The following is a 17,796-nucleotide window of genomic DNA, read 5'->3' as shown; positions in this document are numbered from 1 at the left end:
AAAATATATATATTTTAAAAAAAGATATTTTACCTAAAGGCACACAGAAGACATCCTCCTTACAAATAGGATGGGATCAGATAATGAACACGTTTGTATTCAAAGCTCCTACTGTCTGAACTATGACTCTGTGAGCAACAAACAACTAATTTATATCAATGTTCTCACTTTCCTCTTCTGAAAACAATTCACTATATAAGAATAGCCTACATTCACAATTTAAAAATGATTTTATTCTTTTATTACTGAACGTAACTTAAAAATCTCAACAATTTCAACTAACAATCATTATGTGTGCTAAGTTAATAGAAATAGACATAAAAACAAAAAAAGTAAGTTATTCTGTATTTTGAAATCCAATGTATAAATTTAAAATGTAAGCATCCGGAATCTTACACAGTTACAATATCAACAACTGGTGTTCAGAAATAAGAGAAACCAAACATAGAGGTTAAGTGAAGTATGCTGCACTTTGAGGACAGTGAACAAAACAGACTTTAACCAAGTACTTTAAGAAGTACTTTAATCAGTTTAAGGCCAAATCAACATCTCTCCAAAGGCAACACAATGAGAACTTATTTTCTTCTTCTTAAAAAAATGATACTTGCAATAGATAGAAGAGTCCAAAAAATGTTCTCAAAATTAGTTATACTTTCAACCAGCATAACATGTTGGGACAGAAAATAAAGTAGAAGGAAAGAACTCTGAGAATATATTTAGAAGATTTAAATCTAATCAAGGCCTTATAAACCTTTGCTGTGGGAGAAAAGCTTCCTGTAAATCTCAAAGGGGAAAAAATATCCATCCATTACATTATCTTAAGCTATCTGAAACACATTTCAAAATACTACTTTCCCTAAAGGATAGAAACTAAGCATCACATGGATTCAAATATCTGTTTTCAAGTATATAACAATGGTTACACTTTATTTTTGAAATACATTATGAACAAAAAGGTCTCACATTCTGTCACTAGCAATGAAACATAGAAAGCATACTGTATCTTACCTTTGTGGTTACAATGCACAGGCAATCCATTACTCTACCATTACAATATAAAGCAATTTATTGCAAATTATTTTAAGTTGCCTATATGAATAAAAAATTAGAAATAAAAATTAAAATGAGGTTGTGAGATGAAAACCATAGATGAAAGTTATAACTGTGACAAGATCTCTCCAGGATCCATTCTTAGAGGTAGCAATTTTTCTACTATCTGAAATACAAAAAAGCAGAATGTGTCATGTGCCCTACAATCTTCTTTATGTAATCTGTATCTGAAGAAATTGAAGTTATTCCACAAAACACTGTGGAAGATGTCAGAGTTTATTCCACAAGAATTCACTGCTGCTTCAGATGCTATTTCATTAATCCCTCTTTTCAAGATATGAGGTTGACAGTGAGTCATCTGATGAAATGCTCCACAAAGAGGTTTACCCGATATAAAATTAAATTTGCTTCTTCTTGTTTGCTACAGTTTGAATATTCAAAAGACAAGTTTTAAAAAGAATCACACACACAAAAAAAAAAATGCAAGCAAACATTTCTTCCACTATACCATTTCAGCAACTGCAGCTTGCAAAGTAATGACTTTCTCAGGCACAGTAATGAATGGAATGTTCCATGTGGTATTTTTAAGAAGGGGTGATAGAAGAACAAAATGCAATAATTTAAAATATTATTTCTAAAACTTATCTATTCTCTTTTTACTAAATAATAATATTTTACCAATGAAGCCAGATTTTAACTTTAGTGCCTTACTAAATCCATTTCGTCTAAGTCCTTACCAAAAAAAAAAATCAATACCACAAAAAGATAATTATAACTATGTACCATTTCAACTCAAGAAGACTTCGTTTTTAACCCAGAAGTAGCCTAACTTTGTGAATTCATTGTACTGTCCTCAAGATCATTGGAAATAGAGCTAGACAGGCTGATAGGGGTGAGGCACAGGGATGCAACTGGCTTTCAATCTCATAAGCTTGTAGCCACACTCCTCCGTTAAAAATGTATAAAAAGGAAGAGTATTACATGCAATTTCTCATAGTCCATAAGGTTTTCTCAGTCTACAGATACTGTGAATGAACTCAAATTAAATCAACTGAACTGTTCCTATTAGCTTCTTATACCCTACTAGTAGCCCTGCGCATGAATCCACGTGCCAGTAGGTTGCTGCCGCCCTCCTGTAGCTCTCCGCCCGCTGCCCTGCCCTCCTGTAGTTCCCCACCCCCGCTCCCCACTCATAGCTTGCTGCCCTGCCCCCTCCTGTAGCTCTCCGCCGCCTGCTTGTAGTTCACTGCCCTACCCTCCTGCAGATCCGTGATTCGGTCGTTACACAGTCGTACATGGTTGGTCGTTACGCCTCACAGTGTAACGGATAATTAGCATATTCCTCTCTTATTATATAGGATTCCTATCCCTAACGATTCAAATATCATGGGCTGCATCAGCAACTTACATACTAAACCAAGTCTCACTATAAGAGTTATGAAAAAGAGTTAATGCAAGTATATCATTTAGACAGTACCTATCATGTAAGTAAGCATAATTATTTTATTACTATTATTGATGACTATCAGATGACAGCCTTTTGTTTCAAGCCTAATAGGTTACACCTGAGACAGATAAAGTGGAACTTTACCTTCAACAGGCTACTAGGATGGTTGTAATGATTAAATGAACTATATGTGCACTAAATAATGACAACCTTGTTGCCTGCACAATAAATGGTAGTTACAACTCTATATCCATATACCTACTACCAACCTACCTTCCTATCTATCTATCCACCTGTAGCTATAAGGCTTGGGGGAGTGGGGTGCAGAAGTAAATTTCATCATGAGCTAACACCCTTCCCCTTGCGGGACAGAGAGCCTGGAAATTACATGCTCAGTTGGAGACTGAGAGTATCCCCTTCTTCCCAGCCATCCCAACATGAAAGAGTAAAGCCCACTCAAGGCTCATGACTCCTTAAATAATTAAAGTTTATCACTATTAGGAAGATTACTGAAAACAATGTAGGTAATATCCAAATACTAACTAGGCACTACATTCTGGAAAGAAGCAGGTGGGACAATTACCAGAGCTCACAAAGGGCCAAGAATAACTGAAAAACTCATAATTGCCTTGACTGGTGTGGCTCAGTTAGTTGGGTGTCATCCTATGAACCAAAAGGTTGCTGGTTTGATTCCCAGTCAGGGCACATGCCCAGGTTGTGGGCTCAATTCCCAGTAGGGGGTGTGCAGGAGGTAGCTGATCGATGTTTTGCTCTCACATTGATGTTTATCTCTCCCTCTCCCTTCCTTTCTCTCTAAAAAAAAAAAAAAAAAAATCAGTTAAAAAACTCAGTATATACAGGTCCCTGGGTAGAGTACTCAGAATAGTATTGCCACAGGTCTGGGACAAAATTAACCCTATATTAAAGGCTGTTTGGTCCAACTCAAAAAGCTTAAAAGCAAGCTTCAAAAGGATCAAGTTATTTCCAAGTAATTTAACTGCATCTCAAAACAAAGCTCAATAATATTTAAAGGAATACAAAAAGAGCTAGGCCCCTGAAAAGGTAGTGTGCCCCCTTTTTCTGGGTGTTTCTTGTTGGCCTTTTTTTGGTTTGTTTGCTTGTTTTGTGGACTTTCTCCCTAAATATGTGTATTTTCCCCTTCTTTTTTTTTCTTTTTCTTTTCTCTCTTACATTTTTTCTTTATCTCAGTATCATTTTTTGCTCTCTTTTCTCTGTCCTAATTCTCTTTTCTCTGGTGGGTACTTTTATTTGGATTATCGGTGTCATGAGCACATTTTTGTTCTGTTCCCTTTGTGTCATGTCTTGTTAAATTGTATTTTGTGCTGTTCAGTCAACATGGTAAAGAGTGAGCCACATAACCAGACACCGAGAGGAATGGGACAATAACACTCAAGACCCGACTACATCAAGAGAACCCAAATATCCCAAGTAGGGGGTATCCCTAGAATACCCAACCCAGAAGACCAGAGAGATTGCACCACTGTGTCGTGGGACATCTACTATATAAGACAAACTCAAAAAAATCTGGGTGACATAGAAGTTTGATCTAATACATAGAAACAACCAGAAAGGGACAGCAAAAAATGGAGAGACAAAGAAACAACCCCAAAAGAAAGACAAGGAGGAATCACAGAAAAGGCAGTAAACAAAATGGAGGCAAGCAATTTATCAGAGAAAGAATTCAGGGCAATGGTTATAAGGAGGCTGAAAAGGATGGAAAACAAATTCAACAACATGTGTAAGAATCAAGTGGCAATGAGTAAGAACCAGGAGGAAATGAAGAATGACATAGATGCAATAAAAAACACAATGGGAAGAATCAACAGTAGACTAGAAGAAGCTGAGGACCGCATCAGCAAGCTAGAAGACAAGGTAGAAGAAAACACCCATGCAGAGCAGCAATTGAAAAAAAACAACTTAAAAAGCAGGAGAGCCTAAGGAAGTTTTGGAACACTATGAAACGAAACAACATCCACATAATAGGGGTGCAGAAGGAGAGGAAACAGAGCAAGGAATAGAAAACCTGTTTGAAGAAATAATGACAGAAAACTTCCGTGATATTGGAAAGAAAAAAGTCATACAAGTCCAAGAAGCACACAGAGTCCCAAACAAGATGAACCCAAAAAGACTGACACCAAGACACATCAAAATTAAATTGGCAAACACCAACGACAAAGTAAGAATCTTAAAGGCTGCCAGAGAGAGACAGAAAGTTACCTATAAGGCATCTCCCATTATACTATCAACTGATTTCTCAACAGAAACACATCAGGCCAGAAGGGAATGGAATGAAATATACAAAGTGATGCAAAGCAAGGAACTGAATCCAAGAATACTATACCCAGCAAGGCTAGCATTCAAAATTGAAGGTGAAATCAGGAGCTTCACAGACAAAAAAGGGCTAAGGGAGTTTCATTACCACCAACCCAGCAATGCAAGAAATGCTAAAGGGACTGCTGTAAAAAGAAATAGGAAGGGAAGAAGAGGAACAAAGGCATAAAAAATAAAAATGGGGACATAAAATACATGGATTAAATGCTCCAATCAAAAGACATAGGGTAGCTGAGTGGATAAGAAAATATGAATCATATATCTGCTATCTATAAGAGACCCACCTCAGAACAAAGGGCTCACACAAACTGATAGTGAAGGGATGGGAAAAAAATTTTCAGGCAAATGGAAATGAAAAAAAAAAAAAGCTGGGGTAGCAATACATATAGCTAATCAAATAGACCTCAAAGTGAAGGCCATAACAAGAGATAAAGAGGGCCACTTCATAATACTAAAGGGATCAATTCAACAAGAGACTCTAACTGTGGTAAACATATGTGCACCCAATGTAGGAGCACCCAAATACATTAAAAAAAAAACCTTTTGGAAGATATCAAGGGTGAGATCGACAGCAATACAATCATAGTAGGGAACTTTAATAACCCATTGACACCACTGGATTAATCCTCTAAACAAAAAATCAGCAAAGAAACATCAATCCTAAATGACTCACTAGATCAGATGGAATTGACATCTTCAGAACATTTCACCCGAAAGCTACAAAATATACATTCTTCTCAAGTGCACATGGAACATTCTCAAAGATAGACCACATATTGGGACACAGGCAAGTCTCTTCAAATTCAAGAAGATAGAAATCATATCAAGCATCTTCTCAAATCACAATGGCATAAAAAAGAAATCAACTACAGTAAAAACAATGAAAAGAAATCAAACACTTGGAGGCTACATAGCATGCTATTAAACAATGATTGGGTTCCCAAAGAGATCAAAGAAGAAATAAAAAGCATCCTGGAAAGAAATGACAATGAAAACACAACAATCCAAAATCTATGGGACACTGAAAGCCATTCCGAGAAGGAAGTTCACACATAGCTCTACAGGCCTACCTCAAAAAAGAAGAAAAGATGGTAATAAATTATCTAACTCTACAACTTAAAGAATTAGAAAGAGAGCAACAGAAAAAGCCCAGAGTAAGCAGAAGGAAAGAAATAATAAAGATCAGAGCAGAAACAAAGGACATAGAGACCAAAAAAACAATACAAAAGATCAATGAAACTAAGAACTGGTTCTTTGAAAGGATAAACGAGATTGATGAACCTCTAGCCAGGCTCACCAAGAAACAAAGATAGAAGACTCAAATAAACAAAATCAAAATGAAAGATGTGAAGTAACAACAGACCCCAAAGAAATATAAAGGATTGTAAAAAAAAAAAAAAAACAAAAAAAAAAAACATACAATACTCTGAACAACTCTACTCCAACAAACTGGACAACCTACACAAAATGGACATATTCTTAGAAAAATAAAAGCTTCCAAAACTCAATCAGGAAGAATTAAAAAACCTGAATAGGCTGATAACTACCAATGAAATTGAAGCAGTAATCAAAAATCTTCCAGCAAACAAAAGTCCTGATGTAGACGGCTTTACAGGGGAGATTTACCAAACATTCAAAGAACTAAAACCTATCCTCCTCAGACTATTCCAAAAAATTCAAGAGAAAGGCACATTTCCAAGCTCTTTCTATGAAACCAACATTACCCTAATTCCAAAACCAGATAAAGACACTACAAAGAAAGAGAATTACAGGCCAATATCCCTGATAAACATAGATGCTAAAACCCTCAACAAAATTCTAGCAATCAGATCCAGCATTACATTAGAAAACTCATACCCCATGACCAAGTGGGATTTATTCTGGGGATGCAAGGCTGGTACAATATCCGGAAATCAATAAACGTGATACATCACATAAACAAACTGAGAGACAAAAATCACATAATCATATCAATTGATGCAGAAAAAGCACTTGACAAAATCCAACACCCTTTCTTGATAAAAAATCTCAGCAAGGTGGGAATAGAGGGATCATACGTCAACATACTAAAAGCCTATATGACAAACCTACAGCCAACATCAGCCAACAGGAACAAGACATGGATACCCACTTTCACCACTCCTGTTCAACATAGTACTGGAAGTGCTAGCCATAGCTATCAGACAAGAAGAAATAAAAGGCATCCAAATTGGAAAAGAACAAGTAAAACTGTCATTATTCACAGATGACATGATACTGTACATAGAAATCCCTAAAGACTCCATCAAAAAACTACTAGACTTAATAAATGAATTTGGCAATGTAGCAGGATACAAAATTAACACCCAGAAATCTATTGCTTTTTTATACACCAATAATGAACTCACAGAAAGAGAAACTAAAACAACAATCCCATTTACCATTGCACCAAAAAAATTAAGATACCTAGGAATAAACTTAACTAAGAAGGTAAAAGACCTGTACTCGGAAAACTACAGGACACTGAAAAAAGAGATAGAGGAAGACATAAACAAATGGAAGAATATGCCATGTTCATGGATTGGTAGAATTAACATCATTAAAATGTCCGTACTACCCAAAGCAATTTAAAAATTCAATACAATCCCCATTAAAATACCAATGGCATATTTCACAGACCTATAACAAATGTTCCCAAAATTCATATGAAATAAAAAAAGACCCGAGCAGCCACAGAAATCCTGAGAAAGAACAAAGTTGGAAAGATCACAATACCGGATATCAAGCTATATTATAAAACCACTGTTCTCAAAACTGCCTGGTACTGGCACAAGAACAAACATATAGACCGTTGGAACCGAACAGAGAACCCAGAAATTGAGCCAAGCCATTATGCTCAATTAATATTTGACAAAGGAGGCAAAAACATACAATGGAGTCAAGAGAGTCTCTTCAATAAATGGTGTTGGGAAAATTGGTCAGATAAATGCAAAAAAATGAAACTAGATCACCAACTTACAGCATCCACAAAAATAAACTCAACATGGATAAAGGACTTAAACCTAAGACAGGAAACCATAAAAATCTTAGAAAAATCCATAGGCAGCAAAATATCAGACATAGGTTGTAACAATATCTTTACAGATATAGCTCCTAGGGCAATGGAAGTTAAGGAGAAAAATAAACAAATGTGACTACATCAAAATAAAAAGCTTCTGCACAGCAAAAGAAACCAACAAAACAACAAGAAAGCCCACCACATGGGTGAACATATTTGCCAATGTTATCTCCGATAAGGGTTTAATCTCCAAAATTTACAGGGAACTCATACAACTTAACAAAAGGAAAATAAACAATCCAATCAAAAATTGGGCAAAGGACCTAACGAGACACTTCTTGAAAGAGGACATACAGAAGGCCAAGAGACATGTGAAAACATGCTCAAAGTCACTAATCATCCAAGAGATGCAAATTAAAACAACAATGAAGCATCACTTCACACCTGTCAGAATGCTACCATCAACAAATCAACAAATGACAAATGCTGGCCAGGATGTGGAGAAAAGGGAACCCTAGCACACTGCTGGTGGGAGTGCAGACTGGTGTAGCCATTATGAAAAATAGTATGGAGTTTCCTCAAAAAATTAAATATGGAACTGCCATTTGACTCAGTGATCCCACTTCTAGGAATATATCCTAAGAAACCCGAAATACCAATAAGAAAAAATGTATGCACCCCAATGTTCATAGCAGCACAATTACAATAGCTAAGACCTGGAAACAGCCCAAGTGCCCATCAGTAGATGAGTGGATAAAAAAGCTGTGGTACATTTATAACATGGAATACGATGCAGCAATAAAAAAGAAAAATCTCTTACCCTTTTAGACAACATGGAGATGACCTGGAGAGTATCATGCTAAGTGAAATAAGTCAGTCAGAGAAAGACAAGTATCAATTTTAAATTTCCTCACTCATATGCAGAATCTAAGTAACAAAATAAACAGATGAACAGAACTGATCCAGAGACATGGAAGCATGAAACAGAGTGTGGAATCCTAGAGGGAAGGTGGGGGAGGATGGGTGGGTGGGAGGTAATCAACCAAACACCTTGTATGCATAACCGATGGACACAGACAATGGGGCAGTAAAGGCCTGGGTTGGGGGGAGGGGTGGGTTGGAGAGGGTCAATGGGGGAAAAAGGAGGATATATGTAATACTTTCAACAATAAAGAATTATTAAAATAAAACAAAAAAAACTGGAATTAAGTGAGACAACCTTAACCTTGTAAAGTTGGTGGTGGGAGAGGAAGTTCAGACTAGTGTCTCTGACATACTGTCTTTGAGAAACAGAGACATTCTGGCAGAGAAATAAAGCATCAGAAAGCACAGTAAGAACCCTAGGGCACTGATAAAGGAAATAGGAAAAGGAGCTGACCACCAAAACATGGGATTGTAAATAATTCTGAAGGCAAGAATTCAAGATTTCAACAATTCATGAGATTGTACTGTAAAATTTTGTCAGATGTAAGATTGGAGCATCATCCTGTTCACGGAAGGGTGGCAGGTTCTTTCCCCAGTCAGGGTGCATATCTCACTAAAATCAGTAAATATCTCCTTAGGTGAGGATTAAAAACAAAAAGGATTGAGATGGAGTTCTGCTTCAGGAATATAGAATTATAGGATAGATGGTACCAAAGATAAGAAATGTACTAAATTTGAACATGGACTGATAATAGCACTGTATCAATTTTAAATTTCCTTAGTCTGATAATTACATACTAGATTTTTTTTAGAAATGTTCATAAAATAGAAAAATTTTAAAAATTTTAGGAAAATGTCCTTCTCTTCAAAGGAGATACATACTGAAGTACTTAAGAATAAAGCCATTTGCTCTCAAGTGGTTCAGCAGAATTTTTTTAAGTTTATATATATGTGTGTGCGTGTGCAGAGAGCAAGAAAATGTGACAAAAATGGCAGTTTATTATTCTATTAATTTTTCTGTAGATGTAATGTGTTTCAAAATAATTTGAGAGAGATTGAAAAAGGCCCAAATGACAGTAAAATATAAGTCCCAGAAGAAAGGTACAAAGTACTTATTAAATAAAAATCTCTCAATCCACTGTGATAGTTTTTTAAAAGAGAGAACAAGAAAAAGTGGTGAAACTTAAAAGCCACCTTTGAAAGGGATTATTGCACAAACTCTACTCTAAAAGCTAGTCTTCAAAAGAAAATATAAGCTTTATCTTGTTTTTGTAGGAGGAACAAAGGTTCATCCCTAGTTAATGAAGAAAAGTACTTTTTTCAGAAGAATACCAACCAATAAATAAGATGAACTGATAAAATTAGGAAAGGAAATCAACATTTTGAAACTACTAATGAAGGGAGTGATTCAGGCAAGGATCATTAATGAATAAGGTAAAAATTCACTCAATATAAGGTGTTAGAAGTACTACCCCCTAGATACTTAATAACTACAAAGAGAAAAATATACCTACACAATGGAGGATCTGGAGGTCACCACCCCTAAGTAATCAAGCATCAGCACAAGTGTAACAACCTGATATTCTATGCTTCCTAATGTAATACAATGTGAAGTACAATATATAATCATGAAGTCTGCTTCCCAAAAATAAGTCTAATCAACTTTTACATCTACCTTGTTACCAGAAATACAGGACTTAGTGGAATGACTTAAACACAAGGCAACAAACTAAACAAATACAGAATGTGTGGTATTCTATAAAAAGCTAGCATAGTCTCTTCAAAAAGTTAATGCCATTTAAAGGGGGGTGCGGAGGTGGGAGGGCTATTCCACCAGGTCATAAGGGAGTAGAGACACTATACCAGGTTTAGTATGTGCCCTCACAACTCATTCCAATGTTTGCCTCCAAACTGTCACCTTTGCCTTAGCCTTAGCAACACCTTGTGCCTCTGGACTCTTGTCCACCTCTCATCTCTCACCTCCTCACTTGGAACTTTCCTGTTAACCACAAAACTAAAAACCACATTCCCTGCACCCAACAAATCCACATCCCTAAAGTTCAGGGGAACTGATGCCAGTAGATAAATTCTTTCCCTTTCTTTCCTTCGATAGATGGCTTCTCAGGGATGCAAGTTATATATTTATGATTTGTGCACCTTTATGTACAAATAATACAAAGTACTTCAATAATTTTTAAGTCAGTGTTTAGAGGACTTCAGATTAAACCTAGTAGACTAACTATATGCTTTTAACTCTACTATCTTCTAAAACTGTACATAAATTAAAGCAGATGGATTGTTTTAAAGCATTAAATCACAAGGTCAAAAGGGAAAGGAGATGCCCTCCCTACATTACTCAGATAATTTCCCTCCCCTGAAGATGAACTCAGAAGGGCTGAAACAGGGAGCCTGGAGACAGCAGGGACAACTGAAAACAAGAGTACATTACTGAAAGTGGGCTAAGTGTATAATATTCCAGACATATCTAACCTCTCACTTTTTTCAGTTATATTATACTTGCTGCTATGCAACCTGCTTTCAATAATTGAATAACACATAGTGGATATACAAATAATATTTTTATGCCTGCTATTTTATACTGCATTAAGTGGCTACACCATAATGTATTTATCCAGTTTCTTACTGATATTTATATTTGTTCCTTGTTGGTTTTTACTAATATCAAATATTGCAATGAACATACACACACACACACACACACACACACACACACACACACACACACACTGATCTGAAGAGGTTTCCTGAGAGGGTTGGAAATTAGTCCTTTTCCATAAATATGACAACTTCCCCCCCAGTTTATCATTTCTCATTTTATTGTATCTTTCAAGATACAGAAGTTCTATAATCAAAGTTCAAACAATCAAAGTTTGTGAAGCCCACAAACAAATTCTACCAAGTCAGCATTCTTAACCTTTCCTTTTAATTTTTCTGGGTTTTCTTTGTTGTCATGCTTAGAAAAGCTTTCCTTATCCAAAAATCATTTAAAAGTTTATTTTTATATTTTCATTTTTTTAATTATCTATATATTTTTTATTTCAGAGAGGACGAGAGAGGGAGAGATAGAAACATCAATGATGAGAGACAATCATTGAGCAGCTGCCTCCTGCATGCCCCCCACTGGGGATCAAGCCTGCATGTGCCCTTGACCGGAATTGAACCCAGGACACTTCAGTCCACAGGACGACACTCTACACTGAGCCAAACTGGCTGGGGCTATAATTTCATTTATTTAACCTGTGAATCTTTGATCCACTTTAAATGTACTATATTATCAGGAACAGGATTACCATAGATTGAATTTAAATGTCCCCCAAAATTCATGTTGAAATTTTAAGCCCAAATGCAATGGCATTAGGAGGTACTTAGGTCATGAGGGTGAAGCCTTCATTAATGGTATCAGTATCCTTATAAAAGAGACCCCAGAATGCTCCCTCACTTTTTCCTTAATGTGAGGACACATTGAGAAGATGGCTGGCCACCTATGAACCAGGAAGTGGGCTCTCCCTAGACAAGGAATCTGTTGGTGAGTTGATCTTGGACTTCCCACACTCCAGAACTGTGAAAAATAAATCTGTGTTGATTATAAGCTATCCAATCTATAGTATTCTGTTACAGCAGACATGATAGTGCACCTTTTTCTGTTGGAATTTCTCATTAAATTAGACAATTTCTCTTACCCCTACTTGCATCTTGCTTCCTTTCAAATACTCTACCTTACAATCTCTAAAAGTAGCACATTTCTTTTAGAATTAGGATTGTTTTTATGAAAATGACACATGCTCATTATTTTTTTAAAAAGTAATAAAGTGTAAATAAGAAAAAAAAATCATCACCCAGAAACAATCATTCATATTAAACCAATATTATTCCAAACATCTCTCTAGACATATGTACAATGTAAAGGGCACACATACTAAAAACAAAAAAGTTATATGAAAAGGGGATATAACCATATCACTTTAAAAATCAAATTGTATTATTAGTTAACATTTTAAAAATCTATTTGAAATGGACTAGCATAAGCACAAACGATATATCAACTAAAGGGAATATAATTATCCAAGAGAAAGTGATGAAAAATATAAAACAGGAAAATAAGGACACATAGAAAATACTACACCAGACTCTCTAATCAAAGGGAAACACAAGGACACATCAGGATCAGTAAAGAGAACTGTGAACTGGGTTTTAAGAGGTCTGAAATCTCAAGGTAGACTTTCCCAAACTAGCTGAATAAGCTGGGTCTCAGTTTTTCTTCTGGATCTCAGTTTCCTCACCTTTAAAATGAAGGAGAGGGATAAAATGTTTTCTGATTTTTCTTGCTCTAAAATTCCGTTCTGTTACATAACATAAACAAGAAACTGAGAAACTGTCTCCTTCATTGCCAAAGGGCTGTCTGATTGTTGCCCACCACTACTTGTTCCTGATTTATTACACACCAAACAGAAGCTGATTCAATTTTCCAGGCAATTCTCTAGTACTAACTACAAGGGACTAGAATCATATTCAGTCAGACAACCACCTTCAAATGACTAATGTTTCTCAGACAGAATCTTCATTATAAAATGCTTCATATCTCTGTTACGTCACGTCTAACTCTACCAGCAACAATAATAACAAAAAAGAACATTATGAAAATGGTTATGAAAACTCGACAGTTTTAATTATAGAAAAATATAGAAACCAATTTGGACCTTTAGACTTATTGGCCAGTCTCTAAAATTTTAATAATACAATACTTCAGGACAATAAACAGAATCCTTGGGATAAATTTAGCAAGTAAACTGCCCAGGACTACAAAACCATATTCAATTTCTAAGAAAGAATACCCGAGCAAAACCATTTTTTCAAAGTACATATAGTTTCTATCTAAGTATCACACAGATAGAGCCTCACTGAAGTCTATCATGCAAAGTATTTTTTAATAGTCTAAAGCCAGTATTTCACACCTCAAACCATTTTAAGACCAGGGCACCAGAGATCCTGAGCTTTTCTTTTCAAACATAGTTTTAATCCTATCCTCTTTATTCCATTATAAATAGTAGTTCCGCAAAGTGATCATTTTAATAAAATGAAAAAACTTAGCAGCCCTAAACAGCTTAAGGGAAAAAATTTTTATCTTACCTCTATACTAGGGCTAAGGCTGCTTGGCAGTGTTTCTGAAGTCACAGTAGTGCTTGGAAGGCTGGAAATTTCCCAAGTATTCACAGGCTGTATTGGTTCAGACTGCTTTGAACGATCTATACATTTTGGATTATCCAGTAAGGTCACTTCATAAAATTCTTGAATATCTACAGGTGAGGAAAGGAAAAAAAGTATTTATATTTTCTAATTAAACTATGCATTGCTAAAACAATATAACCCAAAGGTAAAAATTTTACTCTATATTAGCATAGTAAGTCCAACCTTACAGCATGCTTAAACAGTAAATATGTTTCACTGTATTATATCACAAGCATATCAGAACCTGCAGGGCACAATGTAAAAGTCATAGGCTTTTTACACTTCGAAGTCAGTACTGAAAAAGTAAATAAAATACCTACTTTTTCACCAATTAGCTACATATTTAGGCAAGTTACTTAACCTCTGATAACTTGCCTCTTATCATTATGAATTGTTACAAGGACTGAATAATACACATAAAGTGCACAATGGCACATAATAAGCTCCTAATAGAGAGCAGCTAATATTATTATAAATTCTGCATATATGACTTATTACTGATATTTTATATCTTTGTACCACCAATATCCAGGCTGGGCATGTAAACCTCTTAAGTGGTTTTAATGGCTCTTCTAATCAAACGATAACGAAACAAAAAATAAATGAAAATCAACAAACTAGAAGCATTTTTAGATCTCTATAGTCTGAATATTTAGAAATAGCTAAGTTAAATAGTTTATATTATTTTAAAAAGAAATAATCAGTTAAAGGTATGACAAAACTTTAAAAGAAATCATAAACATATAATAGCAGCACAGGATAATTTAGAATATCATGTTACTTTTTATCAGCTGGAAATTATATAAGCTTGATACATTAACACTGATTATTTATGCTGCTCAGAAGCTCTGAGTGTTACGACAGTTCTTTATTCACCTACTGGTTTAATTTTGAATTGATTTTTTTTTTAAAGGAGGGAAGTTATTATCAGCAAGGGTGGGTATTATTCTGTGTAGAAGTATCATACACAATAACTATAAATAACATAGATGGAATAACTTTTACTTCTTGTTTCTCAGAATGATGAAAAGATTAGTATTTCCTTTAAAAACATGTGAAGACAGTAGAGACAAAGTAACTCCCTTTTCAGTTTTAATAACCAGTGGAATTGTACAACTTTCTAAGTAAAGGGCTAATAAAAACTAACGTCTAGCTGAGACCGGTTTGGCTCAGTGGATAGAGCGTCAGCCTGCGAACTGAAAGGTTCCAGGTTCGATTCCGGTCAAGGGCATGTACCTTGGTTGCGGGCACATCCCCAGTAGGGGGTGTGCAGGAGGCAGCTGATCGATGTTTCTCTCTCATCGATGTTTCTAACTCTCTATCCCTCTCTCTTCCTCTGTAAAAAAATCAATAAAATATATTTAAAAAAAAAACACACAAAACTAACGTCTACACAATAAAGAAAATAACCTACTTCAAAGGGTGTCAAGAATATTACTAGAAAAAATTGATGTGAAAGCATTTATAAATCATAAATCACTATATAAAACTATTCACATAACCATCACGAAAATAAAAAACTCAAATTCAGAGCACTGGCTACAAAGTGTTCTTACCAAAATTTGTTTAACCTGAACCTAAAGCAAGTCTTTAAAATCAACTTCTAGTTCACAGGAAATAAAGGGGATAGAGGAACAAATTATATGACACCAGAAAAGCAAGCAACAAAACAAATTGATAAGGGGATGTTCTACAAGAAAACTGGCCTGGTTTCTGTAAAAAATTAGTATCATGATAGAGAAAAAGTGTTTGAAAGCAAGCATTTTTCTGTATAAGAGAAATGAAAAAGACATAGCAACCAATTACAACATCTGAGCCTTGACTGGTATATGTGGTGGGAAGAAGCGAAAGGAGCTATAAAATACATTGTAACGATTTGGAAATTTTAATATGGACTATTTTCCAGAAAATATTAGGGAATTTTTTTTTTGTAGAAGATATATGTGTGAGAGTATGTATTTATTTATGTAGTAGGGCATATATTTCTATATATGTAAGATACATATTTTATATGTATAGGAAATATCCTATACTAGAGGCCCGGTGCATGAATTTATGCATCAGTGGGGTCCCTCGGCCTTGCCTGTGGGATCAGGCAAAAACCAGCTCTCTGACATCCCCCAAGGGGTCCCAGATTGCAAGAAGGCACAGGCCAGGCCAAGGGACCCCACACATGCACTAATTCGTGCACCGGGCCTCTAGTATATTTATAACTATCAAGAGAGAGGGGAGAGATAGACAGATAGACACAGGTATTTCCTACTAAAAAAACAATAACAACACGAAGAAAATCCAGAACTCCTAGTATAGTATTTTGCCTCAAGAGCACTAAATGAGTGTTAAATAATTGGTTAGTTACCAATCTTAAGATAAGTAACCCACATCACTACATAAAATTATTACTGTAAATCAAATTTCAAATCTTAAATTTATATGTGACCTTTTATTCTATAATTAACTAACAAACACCGCTGTATTCACCCTTCAATAACATCTCTAATGAAAATCTGGACCATTGCTGTCCAGAAGAACTTTCTGCAATGATAAAAATGCTCTATAGTTGCCCTAGTTGTGCTAGGTTTTGCTCAGAGGTTAGAGTGGCCGGTTTGATTCTGGTCAGGGACACACACTAGTACTAGTACCTAGGTTGTAGGCTCTATCCCCCATCCTTAGTCCGGGCTATTGCAGGAGGCAACCAATTTTACTCAGCTTATTTTGGGTGTTTTACTCAGCTTATTTTGTCTTAAGCCTGATATTGTTTAAATAATATGAATATTTGGTTCTCTAGTCCAGCGGTCACCAACCTTTTGGACCTCGCAGACCACCAGTGGTCTGGACCACCAGTTGACGATCATTCCAAAACAAATACAGTTCTCTCACATTGATGTTTCTCTCTCTGCCTCTCCCCCTTCCTTCCACTATCTCTAAATATGGTGGCTACTAACTACATATGACTATTGAACACTTAAAATGTGACTAGTGTGACTGAGGAACTGAATTTATCATTTCATCTAGGTTTAATTAATTTAAATAGCATATTTGGCTAATGGCTACCATACAGGACAACTGAGATCTAGACTAATATAACTCAGAGTAACATTTTACTACCTGGTACGGTTAAGGAACAAAGTGTTCCCTACATAAATTTTTCAAAAGTTAATTTGCATCTAGCTACTAGCAATTGAAATGCCTTAAACCTAGGTCTTATATTCATCTATCAAACAGGCCTTTCTAGTTTGCTATATCTGAGCTCCCAAGGACTAGAGCAGCAGTTGCCAACTGGTGGTCCACGGAGGTCCGAAAGGTTGGCAACTGCTGGTTTAAGGAAACCTTTGGAGCAGTGATCGCCAACTGCTGGTCCGGACCACTGGTGGTCTGCGAGAACCAAATATTCATATTATTTAAACAACTAGAGGCCCAGTGCACGAAATTCGTGCACGGAGGGGGGTTGTCCCTCAGCCCAGCCTGTACCCTCTCCAATCTGGGACCCCTCAAGGGATGTCAGACTGCCCGTTTAGGCCCAATCCCTGGGACATCCCTCTCACAATCCAGGACTGCTGGCTCCCAACTGCTTGCCTGCCTGCCTTCCTGATTGCCCCTAACCGCTTCTGCCTGCCAGCCTGATCACCCCCTAACTACTCTGCTGCCAGCCTGTTTGCCCCCAACTTCCCTCCTCTGCAGGCCTGGTTACCCCTAACTGCCCTCTCCTGCAGGGCTGATCACCTCCAACTGCCCTCCC

The 17,796-nt window shown here is 36.2% G+C and overlaps 1 protein-coding gene across 7 annotated transcripts in view; it reads right to left on the bottom strand.

Annotated features, from left to right (window-relative positions):
* DLG1 (discs large MAGUK scaffold protein 1) overlaps positions 1 to 17,796 on the bottom strand; it is a 248,396-nt gene that overhangs the window by 218,338 nt on the left and 12,262 nt on the right. For all 7 annotated transcript variants that reach the window (XM_054713852.1, XM_054713853.1, XM_054713854.1 and 4 more), the window contains one exon: positions 13,959 to 14,125. In XM_054713852.1, the coding sequence (XP_054569827.1) occupies positions 13,959 to 14,125 (167 nt within the window). The remainder of the gene's footprint in view (positions 1 to 13,958; positions 14,126 to 17,796) is intronic.

Source organism: Eptesicus fuscus, chromosome 3, assembly GCF_027574615.1.
Source record: "Eptesicus fuscus isolate TK198812 chromosome 3, DD_ASM_mEF_20220401, whole genome shotgun sequence".
Classification (NCBI taxonomy): domain Eukaryota; kingdom Metazoa; phylum Chordata; class Mammalia; order Chiroptera; family Vespertilionidae; genus Eptesicus; species Eptesicus fuscus.
This window is presented reverse-complemented; position numbering and strand designations above follow the sequence as displayed.